The sequence below is a fragment of the Pempheris klunzingeri genome, chromosome 20, assembly GCF_042242105.1.
Source record: "Pempheris klunzingeri isolate RE-2024b chromosome 20, fPemKlu1.hap1, whole genome shotgun sequence".
Classification (NCBI taxonomy): domain Eukaryota; kingdom Metazoa; phylum Chordata; class Actinopteri; order Acropomatiformes; family Pempheridae; genus Pempheris; species Pempheris klunzingeri.
The window spans coordinates 2,130,762-2,157,624 of NC_092031.1; the positions used below are offsets into that span (position 1 = coordinate 2,130,762).

Sequence of the window (26,863 nt, forward strand, 5' to 3'; positions counted from 1 at the left end):
CTTCTGAATATTAGATGTCATCATTTCATTTTATTAAACATTTGTGTGAAGTTCTGTATGAATTCCTGAGTTATGACTTTGATCTTTCACCACCAAAATGTCCAAGTCAATGTCTGCGCCAAATTTGGAGAAATTCCCCCCAGCGGTTCCTGAAATATCATGTTCACAAGAATGGGACGGACAGACAAACATTTGAACGGACAGTGTGAAAACATAACGCCTCCTGCCGTGTCTGTCACCGGTGCAGATGCATAAAAACAACCTCCTCAGATCATTCAGGACACATTTTCATATTCTAGTGAGTCTGAACACAGTCCAAGCCATTCAAAGCCCAGCAGCCTTTGCACATGACTCGGGAGCAGACGGACTGACCTGTCCTCTTGGCAGCTCGCTCTCCTGGCTTCTCTCACCAGGCTGTTATGAGTCTCTGACAGGAAGTCTACCAGAGTTCGGAGACACGACCCCGGTCCATGTCGGCATGGTGTCAGAAACTCCCAAGAGCTCTCGGCTGTCACCTCCTTCTCACACAAGTTCACATCCACGCCCAAGTCTGCTGCTATATATACAGAACACACACACACACGCATGGGAGAGAGTAAATGAAGTCATACAGACATGTAGGACACAACTAATCACTCCTCTACACAGGAGGGAACCTCAGCTCAGTTCAGTTAAAGACTGATTATCATTTTTTCTTTCTCAAATCAGTCTGGCATTACTAACTGTTCAATAACAATTAATCAGCTCTTAATTAATCAACTCTGTATATTCATTACATAAAAATGTACAATCGTGTGACTCTTTTTCTCGTTCCAAGTGAAAATGTTTAGAAAATAAGAGACAAAGTGTTTCCATTATTTGACCGAACATTATGACACCAAACACTGACGACTGTTTACAGGAAACACTGGTGTCACAGCGGAAGACAAATAACGGAAACATTACACTTTGTCTCTTATTTTCTTTCTTTCTTGCTTTTAAACACACCCTGGACGTCCCGTTAAGTATAATAAACCAAACTGCGATAAAAAAAGTTTCACCCTCAGCAATAGGGGCTAAAACTGTTGTCAAATTTGATCCCAACATTTGATCTTGTTTTTAACACTTTACATTCAGTTTTAAAGACACACACAATGGCATTAATATATAATGTTTCATTAAGTCAATGTCTTCTTTTAAATCACTTATAAAATCATGCTTTTATTGTGTAGCTTACCCTGCATTTAATTCATTCTAAACAATTACAATGTCATGTTTAACTCACTTAAAACTCTTAAAGTTTAAGTGCTCAATAAAGTTATTTCTAGTATTATAATAGTAATATTGATGTTACTGACAGTAGTATCAGTATCAGTATCAGTATCAGTATCAGCTTCAGCGTTTTTAGAGTTCAATGTCAAATGTTAATGGGGACATGCTTACAGTTGTTTGCCACCTCTGCTCTCAGGCAGTTCCACACCTTCATGAATGTCTCCACTCTCTCCTGCAGGATCTTCTTCTGATATCCTAATGGTGAGAATGACAAAGCTCCATTTGTGTCAGTAAGTCATTTTTGTTGTTGTACGTTCTATTACAAATGAAGCTTGTGATGTACCTGCTGGTATCTGCTGTAGCTTCTGTGCAATAGTCTGTGGTGTGGAGTCTGACATCAGAGGAAACACCCTCATCAGGTCTGACTGGAGAGCAGCCAGCTCAGGGAGGTGGTGTAACTGCCTCACACAGTGTATCTGCGACAAACACACACAAACAGAGTCAGTACATTTGAACACTTTTACACTTTTATTGTCACTGAGGTTGTACCAGCACACTGGTGTCAAGTTCTTTGGCTGGAGGATCCATTAGAGGAAGATAATCATGAAAGAAAAAAATGAAATGAAATGAAGGCAAAGGTGCACACCACTTTCTCTATAAGCTGGACTCTCTTTGGTTACTCTCCCCTCTAGGATCAATCTGTCATTCTTACAGACATTTGAATAGGAATTCTTGCAGCATGAGATCATCTGCTGAGATCATCAGCCCCTCGGCATACCTCAGATAAGGATTTACATCAAGTTGGATCTGGTTAACAGCCTGATTACCCTCTATTGTGTCCCATGTCAGAAAAAGGATTTCAAATGTCACCGATGAAGATCGGTACCTTGTTGAGGAACATGATGAGTAAAGGTGAGGACATCCTTCCCTGTGCTTCTCCCACCAGCTGAGTGAAGCGCTCTACTGTCATCATCTCGGGTAGACTCCAGAAAGAGGAGCGATGTGTCGGGCAGTCGGAGGGGAGGGATAACATGTTCCCTGGATCCCCACGGAGGAGAATCAACAGGGGACCTCCAGCCAGTTCATCATCAGCACCGATTCGGTCTTGAGCTTCACGCAGATTCTTTTTCAAATCCTGAAATCAGGCAGGTGAAAGAAAGAAGACTTTATCACCCTGTAGCACGAAACGTCTTTGTGTCTTTCACATGAAAACGTCCCAGTACTGATTCACGGACATGTCATCAATCAATGCGTCACTTTTAAAAACTGATTTTGTATTCCTTACTTGAAGAACAGGGTTGATGGCAGAATCACAGACAAGCTTCTCCCACTGTTGACGTCCTTGTCTGGAGGACAGATCCTGTCTTCTCTGACCTTTGTTAACATTCAGCAGAGTTATGCGACATGTTTTTCTACACAAACAGTAAAGTCAGCGTGCTGAAAATCACTGGAAAGTCAGTAATAACCTGTGGATCCTGTGCAGGAGTTGATAATCAAATGAACTGTAACCGCTGTGTTGTCCATGTTCTGATCCAGCGCCTGCCCCAAAGCATCCAAGTCCTTTTCAAGGTGGTTCCACAGGAAGCTGAAAACATCAGAGGGCCTCGGGTGGATCATGTCACGAACTCCCTACAACAACAAAAAAACACGATATTATCACATAATTCTGTCTTTTCAATAGCAGTGGTATGTTAACACTGTTGCACATTCAGCTCAAGTCTCACTCCTTGGTTTCTTGTAGCGCCCTGAAGCATGGCGAGGTGTGTAAACAGCCGCAGGATGCAGGACTGAGCGTAAGTCATCTGTCTTTCAGGGGCTTCAGACCTCCGACGAGCCTCTCCTAACACATGTCCTGTCCGAGTTTGATCTCTGATTTTTTTATACACACGAGGAGGAACGCAAAATAAATCAAACACAAATATCTGACAGCAAATGTTTCCACACAGCTGGCTGACTAAAAGACATTCATACCTTTGCTCCGTCTGCCTGGAAAATCCACGGACTGGGTTGTGATTGTGACCACCAATTGTAACTCCACAGTCTGGACATTTTGATACAACCACTGGTTTACCACACTACAGGACAATACAGACACAAATAATACATTAGTTATTGAATTCCTCTCTTAAAGAATGCTTGCCAAGAGGGACAGAGAAAAAGCTCATACTTCTCCAACAAAGCATAGATGTCCGTTGACGCAATCTGCAAAGGACGTAAAACACATTATATAAGTACTGATGGACTATTTATAGAGAACTAACTAAGATATTTATTATGTAAAATACTTACAGTATGGTTGTAACTTTTCTCTGTTCAGCCACTGTCTGGCTTCACTCGTGTGATCATCAGGCATGGTTGGCAGAAAGGAGTTCTTGGAGGAAAAAGTAAGTTGAGTTAATGTGCAACATTAATGGAAAAAAGTTTGAAATAAGGTAAATGACCTTTACTGTTTAGTTTTTTTTCAAGACATTTATCTGTGTGTATATAAAAGTGCAAGTGAAAATTGAAAATAGATTTTTGTTTCATTCATTCAATCATTCTTTCAACCATTAATGAAATCTCAATCTATAGTTTAACCTCATCATGACTGTTAACAAGGAATTTATATATAATGCATAATGAGCAGATGCCCAATTTCCATTCTTCTTTCTATTAGATTTCCTTTTTCTATTTTTGAGCTACAGTTTATTGTAAACTAGGGTGGTCAGTATCTTTTTAGGGTATTGTTACATAAACCATGTATCACTTTAAGCAATCTGGTCCTGTTAAGATGTTTTAGAGCTAAAGATGAGTAGATCACGGTGGTACTCCAGCGAGTTAGTAGTGCACTTCCATAAAGCTGGGGGACTTGTGAGGGACATTCAAAAATTAAATACTACTGCATCTTTTGTTAGATCCTCTCTGCCAAGTAGACATCCACTTATTTCAAACCCAACACCTCCAGTTTGTAACGCCATCGTTGGTGTTTAGCTTGTAGACAGAAGAAGAAAAGTGTCTTACTGTAACATTCTCAGGCTGGGAGGCGATCTGATAGAGAGGAACCAGTAGAGGACTTTTACTGAGGAGCACAGAGTCCAGATGGACCAGCAGCTCCAGGAGGGTTTGTCTCTGAGCCAAAAGATCCTTGTTGATGCAGAGCCTTGAGCCTGGTCCACCAATCTGATTGGACAGAAGCGCAGTGCAGAAATCCCTGAACTCCTTTGACGCGACGCCTTTTTTCAGGAGCTCTTCCAGTCCTGCCGTCTCCTGTACGTTCACGTAGAGCCGCATGTTAAAAAAAAAAGAAGTGGACATTTGCGACAGACACAGTTTACATTAGACGCCATGTATCACCTGTGGGGAGAGATGTGCGTTGGCGTCAGGTGATCTGTGGCGGCAGGTGACCAGTCTGAACAAGGCCAGGGCCAGGACGCTGATCTGAGATCCTCTCAGCTTCTGAAGAGATAAAACAACGGAGATGTAGAAGAGGAATACAGGAAACTCTGAAGTTGATGTGATGAGACACAAAGTTAAAGACAACATTTTGCTTTGGCAAAGTCATTAGAAGAGGTTTTCAAACAGTGAATGATGATATTTTTTATCACCTGCTTTAATGTGATGCAGCCAGTGGATGAAGGCAGTAACTTACTTACATATGATAACTTGACTTTAACCCCTATTTAGCATTCATGAGCAGTATATAAACATTTAATAAATGGGTTATAACACCCTATAATGCTCCTCCTCCTGTGGAGGTAAACCAATAATGAATGAAAATATAATGTAAAACACAGCTTTCCTCATATGAGTCATTATTGCTGACAAATGCTGTACATTGATAAGAAGTTAAAATGTCCTTATTTCTACTTACAACTACATTAATCCATTTATTTAATGTCTGTACGGTGCTTAAACACAGTGTCTATTGTCTTAATTCCCCTTTTCTCTTCTGTTCTACCTCTAAACTGCTCATTAACTAAATTAATAAACATTTTCATCAGCCTTTCTTCAGTTTTTCTGACCTGCATTTCTGTCACGAAGGCGTCAGATTTGCTTTCCACCAGAACCTGGGTCACAGCTTTTCTCATAGCTGCGTACGTCGTCCCACAGCAGAGGAACTGGTCCACGTTAATTGGAAATGTCCTCTTTAAGGAGAAGAAGAAGTTTAGTTTAGTTTTCTTTTTTGTTCCAAACTACAAGTGATGAGTAAATCACTGTTGTTGTTTCTTTGTAATTATTGTATTCTGTGTATGTAATGTTTCTTTAATTTTCTATTTCTTTAACTGTGTGCTTTGTCCCCTTGAGTTGCTGTAACAGCAAATTTTCCCCACTGAGGGATTAATAAACGTTATCTTATCTTAATTCTAGCAAATAAAGGAATGTAGTTCCATGTTATGGTTAGAATATGTACTGAGAAACATTGTTTGTTGGTTATGGTTATGTAACATAACACATTAAATTCTACGTTATGCTTAACGTATAAAATGACTAGTCAATTAATCGCCTACCATAGTTGATCAACAGAAAAGAAATTAGTAACTACTTTGATTATCAATTCATCGTCATTGTCTTTGTAGCAAAAATGGTGGAAAGAAAAATAGGACAATATTTCTCACATATATGGTGTTTTTTGAGAATCATGAATCTTAAGATGTTCTTAGTAAGACGAGGGACACAAGACGAGACGTCCTCGTTATAACAACTCGTTTCTCACTTTGGCAGCTCTGAGATTCTCTAAGAAGTCTTTACCTGAAGTTGGATCAGATTTCCGGGAAAGACCCATCTCCAGCCCGAACGGTTCATCAGGGACAGTATGCAGTCCATACCGGAGAGTCTGTGCAGGGCTCGGAGCAGGTAAACCCTGTGCCAGTCATTCCCATTGTACTCACACACCGCCCTCACCTGGAGCAGGTACTGAGCCTCACCCTCTTCACATCTGTCTGCATTTCAGGAGGGAACACAAACAGATATGGTCCTTTACTTTACTCCTTTTTAATGAAGCTGAAGTTCATCTAATTACCCGCGCTGATGCATCAAATATCATCATGGCAATGTGCAGTTAAACAATGAGTGTGTGAGTGATGAATTTCTACATCACACACCTTGAACTGCAGCTTTCTTCAGCAGCTGAGCAGCAGTGCTCAGGCATATTCTCAGCTTGGCTATGTTGAGCAGGAACTCTGCTGGGTCCTCTTGTCTGTCTGGAGTCTGTTTCCTGGCAGTCCTGCTCAGGAAACTGGTCTCCGCTTGTCTTCGCTCCTCTCTACTCTGTTCTCTCACTTCTGAGCACAGCAGAGAGTCCTGAGAAAAACAGGAAATACATGATGATGAACAAGTGGTGGCATTCAATGGACCGTTTACATAAAAGCACAAATAGACGAGTGAAAGTTTGTGGGGTTTTTTTACCTGGAAACAGTTGACGAACAGCAGGTAGAGTTCAGTTCGATCTTCTTTGGTCAGAAGATTCTCCTCCAGATTCTTTAGGTAGTTCTGAATGTGAGCTTTCATCTGATCAAAACTGACAGACATACTCTGATTTACAAACATGCAGTTTCTAGAAAAGTGCTACTTTAAATTTGAGCTACTTATTGTTTAAGTATTTCCACTTTCTGAAACTATTCACTTTTCTCTTTTGCACTGCTGTTCAGTAGAAAATAGTGTACATCTAAGAGACTGGATCACAAAATCTATCCAGCCTGTAGAGAAGCGTGTGACATTTTCATTCCCATTTTTTACCTCCAATTTGATACCAGGTTTGAATTTGAAAAAAGTGAACCATCCTGTACTTTTCTTCCTTTCCTAATGTGGTTTTCTAAAACAACAAATGGTGTGAGAGCTTCCTCCGCCTGCGCTCACTGGATTCATGTCCTCACCTGTGTTGGAGCAGCAGTTTTGGCAGCACAGATCGAACCACTGGACTGTTGTCCACACACTCCAGGAAGGGAGTGAGCTCCCTGGTCCTGTACACATCTCCTGCAGCACACAAAGGAATAAAAAGGGTGAGTGTCTCATTATCACATCACCTATTTAATTACTATCAGTGATTATTCTCTCACTGACCGTTAGCAGAGACAAGTAAGGAGAAGAGCAGCTCCACCACTCCCTCTCCGGGCTTCTGCCTCTCTGATAGACAGAACCTGGACACCACCTCCAGGAAGAAGGAGTTACAGCAGTCCCTGATTGTTGTTTGCTGCTGAAGTGCTGCCCTGAATCACGAAAAGAAACAAGTTTGTGAAAACCTGAAAACCTTTATCAAATGAGAACCAGATGCTTCAGTCCCTTGACCTTTGTTTCCCAAAGTTTTTTAGCCACTTGAGGAAAACATATTGTGAACAGAAGTTTCTGAGTTTATATGTTAACCTGTAAAAACTCAAACTGATGCAGTCAGACTCTGTGACTGCTGGCACTCACTACATGTTCTGTTCCGTTAGCAGCTGGTAGAACCAAGGCTCAGTGTTATTTAATTCCCCTGGACGTGACAAAATATCATTTCTGTACTTTCTACTTCTGCACACCAGTGTCCTCATAACTGAAGAACTGTAAGGCCAAAATGTGACTCTGACCCCTAAACCTAACCCTAACCTTGAACCCTTGACCAAGTCCTGCCTTTTGATTTCGGAGTGATTTTTCTGAACTCACTTGACGGCCTGAGACACAGTGGGCTTGAATTCAGGCGGCAGGTCTGTCCTGCATTTAGGACAGAAGCGTCTGTCTATCTGTAGGCAGCGTTGGAGACACGGCAGGCAGATGACGTGCTGGCAGGGCAGGACGGACGGCTCTGTGAGACCCAACAGGCAAACTGGGCAAGAAATGCCAAACCTTTACAGAGCAAAATATTATAAACCATGAGTTGTTGCACTTTGGGAAAAGACCAACAGAGATTCTAGTAATATTCATCATCATCTTATTTTATACATTATAAAGTAAACATGTTGAAATGGTGAGATGTATCTGCTTGGAGCTGGAATAAGACCAGATGTTCCCTGAAACTGAAATACCAAATGAAATACCAAAAACAAATTGTAAGGGAAGAATCGGACCTCAGATCCCTGCTGATACACTCATCATGAAAAGAATTGAGGATCCGGATCAGCTGCTGCAGTGTGTCCAGGTTCCTGACATCAGGAGATTCCTGCATCAGCTGTTAGAAAACAACAAACATAAATGCTAGTACTGTTGGGAGATAAACTATATATTCTGCTCTTAGTAAGAAATTAATAAGATAAAAAGTTATCAAGACTTTCTGATGAGTTAATTAACCTCAAAGGAAAAAAACATTTTCATGATTTTAAAGTGTGTTAAGGCCATTTTCTGCTGACTAAATTGATCATGAGACAAAATGCATCAGGATCTTGGAGGCTTACCACCTCAGCTAAATCATTTCTTGGGGGAAAGCTCTTTCAGTCGGATCAAGATGAAAACATAGATCCTAATCCTATTTTACTTACGTTCAAGAGAAGGTTGCAGTATTTGAGAGCCAGTTCTTTCAATCTTGAGTCATTCTGTTTAACTTTAAAAATGACGTGCTGGATGAAAGATGCAACAAGCAGTATCCCCTGCCACAGTGACCTGGAGGGGTAAAAGAGCTTAGAAATAAACCTTAAAGCACTGAAAACGTTTCTCCCTGTGTGTCATGCAAGACTCACCTGATGGAGTCCAGATGTTGCAGATAGCTTTGTGTACAGAGGGAACGGTATTTTTGACCAAACGCTCTGTCCAGACACGGCTGCAGAAGCTCAACCCTGCTCACAAAGGACTTGCACTTTTGCAGGGACGTCAAAGTCTGTAGTCTGGTCTTTTCAACACAGATACCAAGAGCTAAAATGTCCTCCGCCTAGCAAAAATAAAAGAAATCATGTTAAAGTTCATTTTAAGATGAGAACATGTTAACATTTTAGCATGTTAGCAGTCTACATCATCACTAGTCTCACAGTAGAGCAGAGGGTGTTAGCCAGCTATCCCATCATAAACTAAACTACCACTAGATGAAACACTAGTGTGCATTTTATACAAATGCTTCCAAACTATCTCTTATTTCAGCAAACAAATGAGACAGAGATGAAGCCAAAAGGTTATTCTCACCATTTCCTGAGGCTGCCTATTTAACTCCTGCTGAAGGACATCGGTGGCGAGATGTGGCTGCAGCAGAAATATGTGGCAGAGAGTGTCCAGTCTGGGGGCAAAATGCTTGGCAGCAGCCATTATCCAGGCAGGAGAGAGGTGTGTGAGAACACCCATGGACATCTGCAGCTCAGACACACAGCTGAGCATGGCCCTGGTGAGCACCTGTACAATACATGTCAAGAAAAGTTAAAAGTCTATTTGGCAAACACTGTTTCACTTAAATGTATGGCTTGTAATGTCTATACCCCAAGCTCGCTCTTTGACTTGATCTTCAAGGAAAGTAGCAGGAAGTCCTGCAGATAGTGGTGGCTATACTCCAATCTCTCCTCATCTGAGAGCTTCTGTAAGTGACTGCCCAGCCTGCTGGCGTTGAAGGTGCTCACAAACTGCAGAATCCTCTCTGTGCCATCTTCTGTTGTTACTGGGGATCAGTTATAAGAAAAACATAATTTAAAACTGTGCCATACATACGTCATGATCTCTCCACGAGTTTGAACATTTTGTTCTTTTAAAAAAACCCCAGTGAGAATAAGGCAAACCTGGCATGAATTCTGATTCATTCCACAGACTTTCAAGGTGCAATTTGATGAGCCAGCTGAACGGGGCAGCGCAGAGTTGTTCTTCATCAGCCAACATGAAACAGCTCTGGACAAGCACCTCCTGGTCTGACTCACTAGAAAACATAATCATCAGGAACATGATGCCTTTTGTTGATCTAATGAACTGTGGAGATTATACAGAAGTGGTGATCCACAGTACCTTGAGTTTTGGACCGGTGTTAAGTGTAAAATCTGTGAATCTGCCAGGATGTCCAACCACAGCTTCATCAGGCCCTGACTGAGCCTGTTGTCAGAGAGCAGGTCCAGATTTCCATACCTGTCCATAACTTCCAACATGCTGGCCAAGATTGGAGTCACAGTGGACTGAAGACAGCGCCACAGGGTATGTCTGCCAGTTAAAGACACAAAGAAAGGCTGTACTTGATGAAATCATTGACTAGAAGCCAGGGATCACTGAAAGTGTGCACATAAAGCGCCATTATTTAAAAAAAGAAGAAAATAGGATCTGGTTCTGCAGTGAAATTTCCACAAACAACTGAATTCCTACCAAAGTCATACAAGGAACAAGTGTTTTGCTGTATGACTGCCCAATCTTTTCGTCTTTTAATAAGATTTTTTTATCCTGTTGGTTACTGTACCTCAGCGTTCCCCCCTCCTGCAGAGCCTGCCGTTTCTTGGCTTCGCTGTTCACCCAGTCCTTGGGAGAGCCCATGTTTTTCTCTCTCTGTACCAAAGCTTCTGCCAGTCTACCCAACAACACCTCCTGAAAGTCAGCTGTAGAAAAGGATACAGTTGACATCTATCAGAAACCAGAAATGCATCAAGACTGATACAATGTCTAGACCATTATAATACTATAATATTATAATATTATTCTTAATTCTTATTCTACTCCAGACAAAACAAATAACATCACAATTCACAGGGAAAGTGACTGGTATTGATCAACAAACCTGGTCAGACACCAGCAGATACATTCAGGTCAATTTTATGATATTAATATACAAACTGGCGTCACTTTTAAGGTATATTTACCTCCTTTACACCCTTGACCAGCTCCCAGAAGAGTCAGAAGGAGGTGTATCCGTCGCATGCTTCGTGAAGTCACGCCATTGGTCTCCCTCAGTAAACCCACAGCTTTTTGGATACACGATCTCACTAAGGATAGGCTGTGAAGATGGGCTTTATCTGCCTGTACACAAACACAAGTAAAGTACATTCAAGCAACATTAAAACATGAGGTTTTTTTATTCTAGCACATATAAAGAATCCTAAAGTTTATTTATTCTTAAACTCACATTTGTATCTACCTGAGAGAATTTTCTTTTCCCCACCATTTCTCCATCTTCATGTTCTGTTAGAAATCAAGAATATTGTTTATTTTACAGTGAAAATTAGCCCAGAGATCAATGACACTATCTCTATCTAGACTCTTTAATGCCCAGAGGATGTCTAGTATGTACCTGACAGTGCAGGGTTGACTAGGTTGCTGATGAGAGTTCCACAGAAAACTGACAGGTTCAGGCTCATGTCCTCTGAATCCCTCAGGTCATCAATGTGCACTGACTGCCAGACCCCTTTGGTGCAAAAGACAAAACATGGGTTTATTCTTATCAAATGACATGTACAGTGCAATGAGCAAATAATTGTATTGCAGTAATGATCATATTCCACTTAGCACTCACCTCCTTGGAAACCAATGTACTGAGTTTGACTTGGGATCCTTGAAACCTTCACAATGAAAATCACCCAACAGGTCTGATCTTCCACTGACAACAAGTGATTCATGGTGCAATATCTGGAGGCAGATGGAACCACAAACACGTCTGAAATGCCTTTGATGTTCTTTTTCCACAGAGGATGCATAAATCACATTGCAATGTGTTCAGGATCTTGACATTGAGCTTTACTTTGCTGATGCTATGAGCTCATCATTGCAGTGGGAGTCCTCGAGGTCCATCTGGATTATCAAGGTGTGAAGAGCGTGGCCAGCATCTTGAATGAAGCCCCTGACACAGAAAGGCGAGTAAGAAAAAGAGTAAATGACAAAAATAAAGTACATAAGCCATGCTGCTGTTATGTGAATACTCAGTACCGTATTTTGTTGCAGAAGGAGACCTCAGTGTCAAACTGGTGGAGCGAAAGCAGGAGGATTCTGTTCGTATGGAGTCCTAGATCATGGGCTACAACCCTGACATCTGATCTGGTTAACAGGCTAGAGAACGTAGTTATCTATGAAAACCACAGAGGGGACAGTGGTGTAAACAGTTTGAACATACTGTAAAGAAATGATGAAAAAGAAATTGGAGCAGTGGTTTCTGTCCCACCTCTAGAAACTTGCTGGACCCCTCATGCTTGCTCAGGCAATCTTCCAAGAAATCTCGGAGGGAGTGGTGATGCTGTTGCTGGAAGTACATTCTCTGAAGTTTCTCCTTCTCCTGGTTTGCTAAATCTGAATACTTCAGCCTCATCACAGCATCAGGGGTGGCACAGTTCAACAAGAGACATTTAGCTAAATTGAAGACTTCTTCTTCCTTGTTTTCCCCAGCAGACCCAACATCGTTTTCTGTCTCCATCATTTCTTCGCTCTCAGAGATCACTTTGTTCTCATCCTCACAAACCTCAGTGGAACCATCATTCCTTTCCATTGACTCAATTTCTTGATCTTTTCCAGCAATCTCTAAGTCCATTGCATCACCCAACTGATCGTGATCCTTTTCGGTCTCTTCATGTTGCTTTACAACACTGTCTTCAGCATTTTGTGCTCCACATTCTAGAGCCTGCAAGAGAGCACTGGCACAGGCATCTCCGTGATAGCCAACAAAAATGTCAGACAGTCTGAAATCATGTGCAGCCTCACCTAAGAATTCCTTCATCCACTCCTTCAGTTTGTGGAGAACCCTGTGCTGCCATGGTTCCAAATCGGTACTCCTATCCACCCTGTGTTTTTCCAGTCTGTTGATGAGGGGCATAGGAAAGTGCTCATAGACCTTCTTCTGGTCCTCAATTACCACCAGTCTGAAGTTTGTATGAACACGACACTTGACTCTGTGGGAGCCGAGACCAAGATCAACGTACTGCTGCTTACTGAGGTAAACATAGTACTGGTTCAAAGCATCGTACAGACTTTCATAAAGAGTCTGCATGTTGAGGAGGATGACTGTACGCCCAGTCTCCATGCATGTTTTCACCCGGTTAACATTACGGCAGATTTGGGCATATTCCTGGTCTTTTGGGAATCCAGAACCAAAGATAATTTCAGGTGGTGAATAGTCTCCTTTGGCAAAGATTTGTTGCTGAATGATATGGAGAGCTGCATTGTTAGTGGTCAGCAACAGGAGGTAGCGACTCTCCTGGTTGGTGTCATGGTCGAGATTCTTTTTCACCATTTGCAGGGTGCTTGGTCTGGGGATTTCCATTACGTTTTGGAGAACCTCTTGGAAAAAAACAACAGGGTCAAAACCCTCTGGCTGTCCACTGAAGTTACGCAAGATGGACTCTACCAACTGTTCACCATCTGGTTCTTGTTGTGTGGATTTGACTGTGGCAAAGAGCATTTTGACAAGGCTATAGTAGTCTCTTAGCCCAAAGAACTGATTCTTTGAGGTCTCTTTACAGATGTGTAAGAAGGCCTTTGCCAAAGATGGGAAGAGGTGTTTGATTTTCAAGAGAATTTGGTTGGAAGATGAACAAATTCCCTTGGCAGTTTCCACGAGTTCATCCTCACTCGGATCCCACCTGGACACGAATATTCCTCGGTTCATCTTTGCCGGGTCAAGGGCCCAGTTAGAAATGCCAACAAATCCGACCTTCATGTGTGGATCTGGCCTGTCATTGTCAATGCAGCCATCCTCCAAGAGAGGATGAAGGGTCTTCAGGGGCATCTGAGGAGAGTCTTCTGCTAGTCCTATTTCATCAAGCACCACCACTGACACATACTCGTCCATGTTTTTGTCCTTCTGGAAGCGTGCACAGTTTTTGAATGTCCCTATGATGCCTTCAGGACTTGAGTGAGGACTGCACTGGAAGGAGACCATGTGAACTTGCTTGAGTGACTTGAATAGTTCACAGTGGGAGCTCTGACCTTGCATGGCATCAGCAACCACTGTTTTAGCAAGTGACTTAGAGCTGCCTGGCTTGCCAACCAGGAAGAGTGGGATCCTGAGCTCAATGCAAACCACCATCAGAAACACGTTCTCTTTGAGTGCAACATTTTTGGCTATGGTCTCTCTTGTGTGTATGTTCTGAAGGAAGACGTCTTGACAAGATGTAATCTCTGCCTGCAATGCTGTTGGAGAGCAGAGAGGGTCTGGAAAGTACCTACAAATTACAGAGAGGTACTTCTCTTTGGTCACCAGAGATGGGTAGTAGCAGACTCCAACTGAGAGAATTAAACACTTCAGTGTTTTAAGAGCTGCACTGAGTTGAGAGCAGTTGTTGAAAAGGACCTCGCAATGCTGGTAAAACCAAACTAGCACTTTCATAGACCTCTCCACATCTCTGAGACTCACAAAACTGCACTCATTTTTCTGACTTCGCATATATTCCTGCGAGGCACCAAGCACCTTTGAAATGATGTCCTTGCAGGCAACTGGCAAGCCATGGTCATCAACTTTCTTCTGGACAATCTGCTTGATGTAGGAAAGTTCAGTTGAATCACTCAACTGACCAAAATCCCAGACTAAAGAAGCCATGCTTGGAGGCAGAGGATGAACTCTGTACACCAGCTGCCTCAGAGGGACTTTGCCAAGGCGGTCTTCTGTTTCATCTGCCTTCACCTTGTATCCTAATCCTGCACGTTCCAAACGTTCCACCATTTCAGAGGAGTGCTTCCTGTAGGGATTGCAGGCAGCTATTATTTTCAAACCACTGTCTGGCTTCAGCGGCTCCCCTTTCACTGATTGGTCACACAAGATTTCCTTGATGGCAAAAATGGCCTCTGTGGTGTTCGCCTCGTCAAAGAACAGAATGGTGTCAAGCTTGTGCATTGTACGGTTCGTCTTAGCAAGTAATTCTGCCTCTCTCACCTTCCTGTAGATCATCTCTGCCGTAGTTCCGCCATGTACCTTGACTAGTACCATGTTCTTTACTGGTTTTGCCTCCCTCTGCAGGACGCAAAGGAAACTGACTAATCTGGTTTTTCCACAGCCGGTTTCTCCCATGATGACAACTGGTATTCCACACCTGAATCTCATGTGTATGGCCAACATCTTCATCACATTGTCAGCAGTGAGCTCATAGGTTGGATCTGGGTCAAAGTTTCTGTCCAAAATTCCTTTCCTGGCACCAACAACGCACGAAATCCTTTTGATTTTGTCCTGTCGGGACAACTGATCAAAGTCTTCGGTGAGAGAGATCCTTTGCCGTTCCAAACCACTGAAAAGGTTTAGTGACATCACATTTTCTATCAGGACCTTGTGGCTGTGAGGATCAACTGCATTGAGCATGTTTCGCACTTTCATCACATTAAAGCCAAGGAAAGACATTGACAATCTGTCTGCATTAAAGAAAATGTATGGATGAGACTCATTTTCCCAATGTTTACGAATTGTCAGACGGGCGAGAAGGTCATCCTCCAAACTGTACAGCAATGGACTTTGATCAGATGTGTTTAGAGATGGTGAGGCAAAATCTCTTGCCATTAGAATCATGAACTTCACAATGAAGCCCTTGAAACCTTGAAGCTGGTCACCCAGAAAATCTGGATCACAGAAAACAGAGTTCTCACAGTCTTTCAGTTGCACATTGAGGAACCAGGAGAAGTTCTTCAACTCAGCCCAAGATGGATCTTTCATTCCACAGTAATGCAGAAAGTGAGTGACACAATCAATGGGATCCCCCACTCTGGATCCTTTCTGGTAGTTAAAGCGGTCCAGATTCTCATTCCTGCCGTAGCGCTTTAAGTATTGATACGGTCTTTGAATCCCCTCACTGCAAAACTCCTGCTCATCCATGAATGGATCAAAGGTCCGGGTCACTCTACTGGCCAACAACTGCTTCACCTCTTTTGGAGGTCTACAATGGATGGCAGGCAGAATGTCAAGAAGTCCAAACTTGACCTGTGTAAGCAAATTAAACACACATTTATTAAATCAGTTGCAGCTTGAAGTAATTTTTGTAATTTACCCCAAGACCACAGACACATTTGACATACAAGTTTAATAATTTAAGCAATACTTATAAATTCAGGAAAGTTAAGACATTGAATTCAGAGTCAAGTTTATATGAGCAGGTGAGTACATATTATATTATTAAGGCACTTTTAAGCTTTTTAATTAATGTTTTTCTGCTTGTATTTACTTTAGAGGTTGTGTCATTGTGTCTCTAGTGTGCAACTTCTGACAGACTTTGCCCACTTTTAGTAATGGGTAAGTCATAAAAAAACGAAATAAGATGTATAAATGTCATAAAATGTGAGAATATACTGTTATTGAAGCTGGGACTTCACCAAATTTACAGGTTACATAACTTGTTAAATGTCACTTGACAGTTAATGGCCGCACAGAAAAGAAGTTATAATCTGAAAAAGACATTGCTACCTGTTTTGGCTGGTTCTGAGGCAAAGCGTATGTTCTTAGGACCTCTACAATGAGCAAGTGATCTACATTCCTTCTCCACAGCATGCCATGGCTGTCGCTGAAACAGCCCAGAATGAGCAGATGGAACAGGAGCTCCTCCAAACCTGAGCGAACCTGGCCGTTAATAAAAGTCAAGAATAAGACAGATGTTCAGGGTCAAACAACAACAGAGCAAGCGATCTGCAGAGGTAAGCTCTTGCAAACTTACTCCAGCAGTGTCGATATGCAGGAGAACAGGGTCCTGCTCTCTCAGTGGGGCCAGTTTATCTGACAGACTCTTAATCAAGGAGTCTATGTCAATGCAAGGCTCAATCAGCTTGATTCTGATATGCCTTGCTCTGGAAGATTTCTGCTGAAACTTCTCAAACAAGCGATCCACATAAAGGGATTTCCCTATTGATAGAAAAGAGAATTATGTCAAGAAAAATATAGTATGAATTAATATAAATTGTTTTAACAGAAGGCACCTATGTGTAAAATTTTAGGTGACACCATTTGACAAAACATAGCTTTTATACAATATACTAATTCTATCACTGCCACTACTGCATAAGCATTCTCATAATAGCATGCCAATTAGAGTTAGCCTTACCAACTGCAGGGCGTACAGATGACACGATCCAGACTGAGAGCTGATGTGGAGAAACCAGTGCGACAGGCTTTTGTGGGATCGTGTTTTGTGTGAAGTGGTGCTGTAGATATTTCCTAGCTGTCTCTGCTGTTAGACTCACACCAGCCTGCACTTTGTCATTGCTGAAGAAAGATGGCACGTATCTGTGCTGGTGAACAACAGGACTGATTATTATCAAACGATAATGCGGATTGGCACTTCTCTGAAGAGCCTCAAAGAGCTCCCCCAAGGCCACACTGATGTCATATCCCAGCAGCCCTGGACTGACAAGAGAGTATATCTTCTGGCAGTTTCGCCCGGGCCGCTGGCTGAGGGCTCGGCGGAGAAAGATCTCCACTTCCTCATCTGCAGTCTCCTCTCTGCAGACCAGAACCTCGTCGGTTGATGGGAGAGGCTGCTCTGGACTCTCCATGTAATAAGACAGAACGGTGGTAAAAACCTCTGCACAAGGACAAAGCACAAGATTGGGCTTTCCCTCCTGGAGAACTGCTGGAAGGTTCCTGATTATGTGTTCCTGGTTCATGTCAGAGAGGCACGAGAGAAAGTGAGCCAGAGATGAGATGTCCAAGTGTTCGCTGAGGTACTGTGGCATGTTGTCCTTGAATCTAGCCCAAAGTTTTTCAAGACTTTCCTCACTGTGTTTGAATAGTGAGCCCTCTGGACCACCATCATCCTCCTCCTCTGACGAAAACTGCATCAAATCATGGGCCTCTTCCACGTCTTCCTCAGTGTGTAAGTCCATAGACTCTTCGTAATATTGATCTTCATCATCAAGCTCAACACCTTCAGCTTCATCATGCTTTGAGGTCATACTTGCTGCAGTACTGTAAGCAGCTCTGACATCAGTTAGAGTGCACTGGGGCTTTATGGGAAAAAGTAAATGCCATAACTGTGGAGGAGCTGATGTCTGCCGTTCACACACTTTGTGTATCCAGTGGCACAGGTACACTATCTGCTCTGAGGTGTAGTGGTTCAGCAGGTTGAAGTTGGAGCGCATCTCACTGATGAAGGAACGCCATTCTTGCTGGCAGCAATCCATGGAGTGAGCCAGCTTTTGGAGCTGCTCGGTCACCTCGCCATCGTATGTCATCTCTTTACCCATCAGGGATGAGAAGGTGACTCGGATGCACGGTTGCTGCTGTGGGCAGCACTGGACCTCAGCCTGCCACTCTCTGAAGAGCATGTTGCCAGATGTTTGCATCTGAAGAAGGATGGTGCCCAGTCTCTGAACTCCTTCAAAAACCTATGGGACGTGCAGACAAGAGTGAAGAGCCGTAATACAGTTGATCAGAACAGATCATTTGGACAACACACTTTGGGCTTAAAGATGAAATTTTGGATTAAAGCTCAACAAATTTTCTAAAATAACAATAACTGAAATGTGTAGTAAAACCATGAACGTTGTCAATCATAGTGACTCACACCTGCACAACTCTTTCACTCCCCTCAAAGCTTTTTAGCACACTGTTTTGATTTTACTGCACATTTACTGAGTCATGCAGTTATTGTTGCTTAGAGTGTTAGACTGGCACATTGGATTTTGCTTTGCTCATTCACATTGCTCTGGTTTGCAACATGTTGCTTCTTACTGTAAATAAAGTTACTGTAAACATATTATATACTACAGAGTCTATACCCAGTGCTACTGTATGGTGTAATTTCATCAATCAAACTATAATGATGAAAATAAAATGATCTAAGATGTCACCCAGTTGGAAAAGAACATCTTTTATCCAGGTAGCTTGAAGTGAGAGGCCACTTATGATGCCATTTTTGTTGTAGCTCAAACATCTAAATAAGTTCTTGACACTGTGCAGAAAGCTCCATACTTCAGCTTTAAATGTTGAACTGCCTTTTACAAAAGCCCCTGACCTCTGTGAACCTGTTGACTTGCTCTCTGCCGTGCTCCCCTTTGGACGACATGAGCATGAGTTTGTTCTGTAGCTCCAGCAGGTCTTCAAGCTTGTAGCTCTTCTCCTCTCTGCCCTTTTTCACTGTGACATGTACCATGTTTGTCAGACATCTCTGCAAAACAGTGAAAATCAGAAATTTATATGAATTGGCATTTTTCTCTTATGTCTGACATACAGTATCTTTTAATAGGAGATCTTACTTTCTCTGTGTTTTTATCAGACCATCCTATGTAATAAACTCCATGAGCATTAATAGAGGAAGCCAGGGAGAGAGAGGACTGCTCCACAGACCCATGGGTCTCCTTCAGTCCTTTCAGCCAGCTCAGCAATCGAGTAGACTCTCTCTGGAAGACAAACCCAGTGGCATCATTGTCACAGTAACAGGTCTATATGTTCTGTCTACAAACAAAGGAGAAGTAAATACCAATTTGTCTGGTAGCCTCTCATCTCTTTTTTGGGCGTCCCACACCGGCTGAGCGCACTTCATGAACTCGTCAAAGTCAGCTCGAGAGGAGAGGGAGTAGAGCAGAGGCGCGTAGCCCATCACTGCATCATGGAAACAGGCCACCTGGTCAATCTCCGTGTCATTCTCTCCGGCAGAAATGGAGGCCAGGTCGACATAGACCTTCACGTCGCTTATATCTGTTGAGGGCACAGAAAAAGTGACCAGGCATGCATCATATGCAAAGCAAAAGACAATTTATGTTAATGACTTTTATGCAAACGGCTTACTTTTAAGGTTCTCTTTGACCCAGCTGACCAGAGTTTGGCTCGCTATAAACTCTTCCAAACAGGCCGTGTTCTGCTTGGTGACCGTGGACAGTTTCTGTTTGGCATGAAACAGGTCATCACTGAGGGATCCCAGGGGCCTCTGCTTAAATGTGTCGTCTTCCTGTTAAAAAGCAGCGCACACAATCCAAGAATTATACTTTTTCCTAAAAAGGAAAGTACTTTTAATATAGAAAGTGTGTTTGCTTTTGGCATTTACTTTTTAAAAAGTAAATCATTATGCAGCTGCCATAAATGTCACGTTTCACCTCATTTCTATTCTATATTTACATGCATTTCTATTAAATGTTGAATGTGCATCTCTTGTGTAAGTGAATATTCTGAATAAAAATTGTAAAAAAAGAGAAGCAGGAATAACAAGAGTCTGCTTTCTTTTTGGTTAGCTACTGTAATTAAAATGAGATGTCAAATCACAAGACTATTACCAGTTGGCTGAGCGTGTCAATTTCTGTGAAGTTCCCAGAAAGCTTCATTTTTTCTGCAATTTTCAGTATTGCACTGGCTGCAGCTGCTGCCTCGTGGAGCTGTCGATAAACTTGGATCTGGCGAAGCCTCGGCTCCACCCAGCTCTCTTTAGGTTTGGGCTCACAAACTGTACTCATCAGACTCAGCTCCTTCCTCATGACTTTACCGTCTCCCTGGTCGCCAGACTCTGCCAAGACCTGATCAAGGTGCTTGAAAGTGATGTTTGCACTGGCAATTCTGACACCAAGCTGACAGAACTCTGCCTGTTGTGGCTTCCAGATGTTTTCGCAGATCTGTGTTAAGGTGACTGGAACAGGAAGTGGGCAGGGTTGCCTTGTTGATGCAAAATATGCAGCTCCCTTGACCCAGAAGGACAAAATCAGGTTGCTGTGATGGAGTTTGTGCATCTCACTGGCCATTTTCAGGACATTCAGACTGGCCTTATACCAGAGGACACGGGGAGTGCCAGTGTTTCCCAACTTCCCGTCAGCATTAAAGGACTGAACGAGCACCAGGTTGTTCAGGCCCACATTGTTAAGATCTGCACTGTGCTGCTCCTCCAGAGGCGACATCTCAGGAACTGGTCAAATAAGAACCATGTTACTGAAGAAAACTGTGCATAAAACCACAAGACACGACTAAACCTTCTGCAAAAGTTACCTAACTCAACTTAATTCAGGCTAGTACTTATTTTTGCAGTTATACTTACCAGTGATGCTTTCTGTAACCTTTCCCATCATCTTAATCAGTGTGTCCATCTGCTGTTTTTGTTGCATGAACAAGTCTAAATCCTTCTCTCTCTGAGCCAGAACAGTTTCTGCATCGACAGGAACAGTCTCAGATTTGGTGTTTTTCTTGTCTGTGGAAGACACAATGCAGTAATAATTAATTGAATACTGTTTTTTTCTGTCAAGGGGGAAACTTAATGTAGAAATCATGGACGTCTGTGACATTGTGATGATGCTGCTTAAGGCTCATACACTGCTGGTGAAGTCTCTTAAACTGCTCTTTATATTTCAGGCAGGTCAGCAGGTGTCCCAGGGGTACGTGTCCTTGAAGCAGGGACTCCACCAGAGACTGCAGAGCAACCAGGCAGCTGTGGACAACCTGCCCTGCAGAGTCATCCACCCGGATCGACCTCCAATCACCTGCGCCAAAATGATGACATTGTGACCATCATAAAATGTTAAGAGCACTGAAAAAGAAAAAGTAATAATGGAAAGTACCGTGAGAAAGAAGGTGGTTCATGGCGGACTGTGGATCCAGCAGCTGGACTACGGAGTTGTCTCTGAATCGTGCTGCTGACTCAACCACAACAGCAGACATGACAACCTCAGGGAGATTCTTCACCTTCGAGCTGAGAGTCCGCATCAGGTCTCCCTCCTTCCCACTCTGAAAACACCAATGAATGACCATTTACCGTATTAAACTCTGTTCATTCACCTGCTTGGTTAAAGAAGCACACAGATTGACACTGTGATGGTGATGAGCCTGGATCACTGATATGTTCTGTACCTGGCAGATTGTCTTGATAGCAGATTGGCACAGCTCGTCGAAACAGGTCCGTACAACAGTGTGGCTTTCGCTTATAGCTGCCAGGGACGACTCCAGGCAGCAGACCAGTACTTTATCCTCCTCACTTGCCTGCAAAGAAACAGTCCAGATGTGCCATAAAAAAAGACCCATTCATCTGCTGGCAGCTCAGGTGGCTCAAAAACAAGACCAGTAATGATGAACTATAATCAATAAAGACTCGCTGACCTTGGAAATCCTCTTCTTCAGGTCTTTTTCCAGGCTCAGCCTCCAACGTGATGAAACTCCTTCAAGAGAGCTTTCCACCTTCAGCAGGGCATCCCACATCTGACAATTCAACACAGTTATGACAATAAGAGGCATTCAGATAAGAAAAGCCATTATTGATTGTGGCAGCAGTGCAAGGGTAGAATTAAATATCCAGATAAACAGAAATCAGTAAAAAATAAACAATAAGAGGGATGTAAAACTAAAGTAAGAATAGAAGTACAAATATGCTCATATACACTACTCACTAAAAGTTAGGGATATTCGACTTTCAGGTGAAATTTATGGAAAATGTAAAAAGTGAATGCTACAGTGATATTATATCATGAGAGTAGGACATTTAAGTAGAAGCATGCACTGGTAGTTTCTTCATTTTAAACAATGTATTTGAAGAAAATCTACCAACAGTGGTAGGTATACCACAACAAAACATGTTCAGTGTCTCAATAAATTGGGATGTGGCCAAAGGACGTCCACTCCTCTCCTTTCTGTGACTCTTCCAGTCTCTGTATCACTGTTCCAACCTCCTGATGACACTCTGTGACCCTCTAAGCTCAGTGAACACCTCCGTCTGAGGACTTCCTGTTTGAAGCCTCCAGTGTTGAGGTGCTGCTGATCAACTGTTAGGTGTCGTCTTGGTCTCATGATGTCAGAATGTGAACAGCAGGATGAGGAGGACTGTTTAAATACCAATTCTAACTGAAGCAGGAAATGTATTGGTGGATTCATGGATCAAACCTGTTGTGAATGTTGCTGTTAAGCTTCTTGTTAGAACAGCAGCTGGTGCAGAAAGTACTGAGACACTGAACAGTTGGACATGTGCATTCAAAGGTTTAGAGAAGGTCACATTAAGTTCACCTGGAAAGGTTAGAATGCATTTTAGGTTCATCCTGAAATTTCACCTGAAAGCCGAATATCCCTAACTTTTAGTGAGTAGTGTATAACACAACAGAGATTTTGAATTATTGACACATTTTAAGTTCAATGAAACAAAAAATTAAACTTATTGCATTAGTCTAAATATGAGCTGTAAATAAATCAACCTGCATTCAGACCCCTACAGTCACCAGTTATTGTTTATTATCATTTATCAGAGGGACTCTGCTGCACTGTTGGTTAGAAACATCAAATCAAAGTGTGCAGAGTTTAAGGTGATCTCTTTATTTTGAAAAAATTTGGGTACCTCAATTTCCTTTGGGTAAGCGAGAAACTTCACAACAGAGGTCAACAGAGGTTTGTGCAGCAGTTCATCTCTCCAGTCACTGATTCGCTGCTGCACAACAAATACATCGTCCAAGAGCTTCTGCTTTAAGGTCTCAATCTCATCTTCTGAGGACTAAAAGGCACAAAAGGAATATGGTGAATTTAAGTTACTGCTCTGTAAAGAGGCATTCACAGCTCATAATAAAGAGATTATTACCTCTTTCCTCAGTTTGGCATCTAAAATCTCTGCCAGTTTCAACACAAGCTGGTAGGACAGGACTGCAGCCCGGTAACCTGGGACCAGCCGCACCAAGCCACATGTGCTCTTCACCACAGTGACGCTGCTCATGAAGGCCGGCTTGATGTTTCCAGACTCAATCAGTCTGCAGACACAAAGCAAAAGGTCACAACAGAGCCCCAAACCACAGCATCAGAAGCACCTGAAGAATATTCACCTGTCCTTCTCTTGGTCAACCTTCACCAGTACGTGGGTCAAGATTTTCTGAAGGTGCTGCATGTAGAAAGGACAACGGTTATCAAAAAGATAAAACTTTAGATGTTAAACAACATCAATTTTTGATTTTTTTTTCCACCTTTACGTTCTCCACTACTGTGTTGTAATCTCCTGTCTCTCCAAATTTCCGCAGTCTGTACAACAGACTCTGGATCAGGTGTTCCACAGGTATTTCTGTCAGCTCGGAAAATTCAGTAAGATCCTGAAAAGCGACCAGAGATAACCAGCTCATCAGGAGCAGAGGCTTCTCTTTGGCCACAGATAAGTGTGTCTGGATCGAATCCAGCATTATCCTGAGGAAAAAAAATGTCACGTTTAAAAAACAATCTAATCACCATTTGAGGAAAAGAAAGCTGAGGTTGCATCGATGTGGACTCACTTTCTTTTATCAGGGTAGGCCTGCATGTTCTCCCTGAACATCCTGAAGTTGACATGTTCAAGTCCACACCAGTTCTCCTCCTCGACAGCTGGACCCACTTTTGTGGCGTCAGCTCCGGGCTGTCGGAGGCGGACGAGCAGAGGAACGAGCAGCACGAGCTCAGACACCCTCAGCTGCACACAGAGGTTCATCAGACCCAACACGGTACTAAAAGGAGGAAAGAGATGAGTGTGAGAACGTGTTGTACAAGCTCACACATCAGGACCTCAGATACCAAACACTTCTACTCCCTTTACCACTCAAAGCCACCTCTGCTGTACTGTTTCTAGGAATGAGGGAGTTTTGATACATTTTCTTTGCTTACTTTACTTTACTAGAAATACTCACTTAATATAATCTAATTCATTGAACTGATCATTCTAGCTGAATGGTAAATGACTCTATCAGTGTCTCTGTTATTAGCTTTTGTCTTGTCTGTTATTCTACTGTCTCTTTCAATATTGTCTTATCTGCTATGTCTATGTAATAATTATGTATCCCAACAGGGACTTGTCTAGTATAATGAAGGTTAAATAGTCACTGGTCTTTCTAAAATGCTGAAACATAAGAATAAGAATAAGAATAGTCCATATTCCAAGTTAAATGTGTATCTACTTGTGTACTGGATAGTAAAATTAGAGCACCTCACCATTTTAACCCAACATTTATGTGCCAGTCCATATCTCCGATTAGCTCCAATGGCTCCAAAGTTCACGACTGGATGAACCTGAAATTTCACCTCAAGTCCTGCCCCTTCTCTGCCTGATTGGCTCTGACCTTTATATTTTTACCCTCACCATCTCACCCTCTGTGCCTAAAACTAACCAATCAAGGGTTTGACGTCAAGAATGTTTGTTGGAGCCATTTTCACTTTTATATAATCACTGGAGTTTGATTAACTGTATGTGTGTGAGATCATTTGGTTCACTGACAAGTTTTGAGCAAAGATCTTTGAGGTTTGTTTGCTGTGACCCCTGAAGAAGACTGTAAGACGCAGTAGAAAGCTTTTACCTAGTAAGTGTACCTCAGCTTTTAGCTCCACTTACTATTGTGGACTTTGGAAAGAACTGAACACCCCGTCCAGGGTTGTCTTGTCCGCTGTGGCCCCTGAAGACACCAGGAGACACAGCTGAGCCCAGCCTTTCACTCCAAGGTTGATGTTACAGTTTCTGGTAATCATGAAAACAGACAGGCCCAGCATCAGAGGACTGGTGCTCCCCCAGCTGTCCTCCTTTAGCTCTCCTTTTAAGACCTGATCCAAAGTCTCTGAAATCAGCTCTGACGTCTGGAAATGAAAGAAACTGCTGGAATATCACAGGTAAAACAGGACGAATGTTTTGGATGCTGCTCTGCTTGTTGTACCGACCTTGACAATGGGAGGTTGTATGTTGTCAGGGAACGACATCCTTTCATGTGCAGAACCGAGAGTCCGGTTAAAATGATTCAAGTGGGAACACAAGCTCTGGATGCTCTGCTTGTCTGAGGGGGACCATTTCTGGAAGATTCTGATCAGCAGATCTCTGGCTGAGGCCTGAAAGGCGTTCCATACCTCTTCACTTTTCGATTTCCTCAGGCCGACAGCTTGAAGGCTAGTTTGGAAAAAGCCTTGCCTATCCATACGAGCAATGAAGCCTTCATACAGGTGCAGCTCTAGATGAGATACAGGTTCAGGTTACAGTTAAGCAAACAGGCCTACAGTGGTGACAAGGTCACAAGCTGAGACTACACGGTTTGCTTTTCTTACCTTTAATGTTGCGGTCGAAAGGGATTCGAACACATCGGATGCCGATTCCTGAAATTTCTTTGTGTCGTTGCTTTACACTGTACCAATACTCCAACAGTATGTCCCTCTCCAGGTTCTTTTCTTCAACGGAAAGACTTGCTTCTACCAGATAGCCTCCATCTTTTAGTCCACTAAACACAGAATGTTGAACACTTGTTGTAATAACACTTTTACTGAAGTGGTGTGTGTTTCATATATTTTTGGCAGTGTACTTCAGCAATGTGGATTTCAACAGTGTAGGACTTGTAGACCTTGTAATGAACACTGAGGACAAAGATCCTATATATCATATATCATATATCAGGGCACAAATGTCTGTCAAGGCAACCAGGGAGCTGTTTAGGGCCAAAAGTGGACGTTTCTGGACTGGTTTACTACAGAAGACCGGACTGGCAGTAAAAGCCCTTAAAACAATCCAGGTCAGAGACGGGGAGCTAAATCCTTTAGTACTCAGCATTAAAGGATAACTACAGTGAAACTGGTGAGATCCCAGAAAGGAAAAGAAAAAAGAAAACAAAGGCTGGTTGTAAAATGATTCCGTTTTCTTCTTGACCTTGGACCAAACATAAAATGGATAACCAACACCAGCTAAACAGATATTCACAGGACAACATGATTAAAGAAATAGATTAGACCAGAGATGTTTTTACACATGAACCCTTCTCATGTCTCTCATCCTGTCAGAGTTTGTTGTAGTGACGTCCCCATGTTCCCATTTTTCAGCTGTGACGTGTATAATGTAATCATAGCTGGTAGAAATGAATCAATACACTACAAATATGAGACCATAGTTGTAAACCAGTAAAAAACCAGTAATACTCACACAAAATGAGTCATTTCAAGGGGAAAACAAAG

At 42.5% G+C, this 26,863-nt stretch overlaps 1 protein-coding gene across 1 annotated transcript in view; it reads right to left on the bottom strand.

The window, feature by feature from the left end:
• Window positions 1–26,037, bottom strand: part of rnf213b (ring finger protein 213b) — a 29,262-nt gene extending 3,225 nt beyond the window's left edge. Inside the window, exons 1-55 of the mRNA XM_070851346.1 lie at window positions 25,970–26,037; window positions 25,592–25,875; window positions 25,272–25,510; window positions 24,187–24,393; window positions 23,887–24,100; window positions 23,749–23,795; window positions 23,511–23,676; window positions 23,274–23,426; window positions 22,052–22,150; window positions 21,806–21,934; window positions 21,517–21,682; window positions 21,271–21,438; window positions 21,000–21,149; window positions 20,251–20,870; window positions 19,769–19,928; window positions 19,461–19,678; window positions 19,237–19,380; window positions 18,996–19,148; window positions 17,085–18,366; window positions 16,701–16,885; window positions 16,454–16,606; window positions 12,242–15,973; window positions 12,010–12,146; window positions 11,825–11,923; window positions 11,600–11,712; window positions 11,378–11,491; window positions 11,213–11,268; window positions 10,950–11,106; window positions 10,553–10,688; window positions 10,114–10,302; window positions 9,894–10,027; window positions 9,600–9,775; window positions 9,313–9,516; window positions 8,877–9,064; window positions 8,679–8,799; window positions 8,271–8,371; window positions 7,870–8,049; window positions 7,291–7,436; window positions 7,104–7,203; window positions 6,637–6,748; window positions 6,333–6,531; window positions 5,980–6,170; window positions 5,253–5,375; window positions 4,585–4,686; window positions 4,252–4,497; window positions 3,541–3,622; window positions 3,419–3,453; window positions 3,223–3,326; window positions 2,976–3,120; window positions 2,718–2,880; window positions 2,537–2,625; window positions 2,138–2,386; window positions 1,595–1,727; window positions 1,423–1,506; window positions 373–556 (exon numbers count right to left, since the gene is read on the bottom strand). Coding sequence (XP_070707447.1) covers window positions 373–556; window positions 1,423–1,506; window positions 1,595–1,727; window positions 2,138–2,386; window positions 2,537–2,625; window positions 2,718–2,880; window positions 2,976–3,120; window positions 3,223–3,326; window positions 3,419–3,453; window positions 3,541–3,622; window positions 4,252–4,497; window positions 4,585–4,686; window positions 5,253–5,375; window positions 5,980–6,170; window positions 6,333–6,531; window positions 6,637–6,748; window positions 7,104–7,203; window positions 7,291–7,436; window positions 7,870–8,049; window positions 8,271–8,371; window positions 8,679–8,799; window positions 8,877–9,064; window positions 9,313–9,516; window positions 9,600–9,775; window positions 9,894–10,027; window positions 10,114–10,302; window positions 10,553–10,688; window positions 10,950–11,106; window positions 11,213–11,268; window positions 11,378–11,491; window positions 11,600–11,712; window positions 11,825–11,923; window positions 12,010–12,146; window positions 12,242–15,973; window positions 16,454–16,606; window positions 16,701–16,885; window positions 17,085–18,366; window positions 18,996–19,148; window positions 19,237–19,380; window positions 19,461–19,678; window positions 19,769–19,928; window positions 20,251–20,870; window positions 21,000–21,149; window positions 21,271–21,438; window positions 21,517–21,682; window positions 21,806–21,934; window positions 22,052–22,150; window positions 23,274–23,426; window positions 23,511–23,676; window positions 23,749–23,795; window positions 23,887–24,100; window positions 24,187–24,393; window positions 25,272–25,510; window positions 25,592–25,843 — 13,229 coding nt within the window. The 5' untranslated portion in view covers window positions 25,844–25,875; window positions 25,970–26,037. The remainder of the gene's footprint in view (window positions 1–372; window positions 557–1,422; window positions 1,507–1,594; window positions 1,728–2,137; window positions 2,387–2,536; window positions 2,626–2,717; window positions 2,881–2,975; window positions 3,121–3,222; window positions 3,327–3,418; window positions 3,454–3,540; window positions 3,623–4,251; window positions 4,498–4,584; window positions 4,687–5,252; window positions 5,376–5,979; window positions 6,171–6,332; window positions 6,532–6,636; window positions 6,749–7,103; window positions 7,204–7,290; window positions 7,437–7,869; window positions 8,050–8,270; window positions 8,372–8,678; window positions 8,800–8,876; window positions 9,065–9,312; window positions 9,517–9,599; window positions 9,776–9,893; window positions 10,028–10,113; window positions 10,303–10,552; window positions 10,689–10,949; window positions 11,107–11,212; window positions 11,269–11,377; window positions 11,492–11,599; window positions 11,713–11,824; window positions 11,924–12,009; window positions 12,147–12,241; window positions 15,974–16,453; window positions 16,607–16,700; window positions 16,886–17,084; window positions 18,367–18,995; window positions 19,149–19,236; window positions 19,381–19,460; window positions 19,679–19,768; window positions 19,929–20,250; window positions 20,871–20,999; window positions 21,150–21,270; window positions 21,439–21,516; window positions 21,683–21,805; window positions 21,935–22,051; window positions 22,151–23,273; window positions 23,427–23,510; window positions 23,677–23,748; window positions 23,796–23,886; window positions 24,101–24,186; window positions 24,394–25,271; window positions 25,511–25,591; window positions 25,876–25,969) is intronic.
• Between the last annotated feature and the right edge of the window lie 826 nt (window positions 26,038–26,863).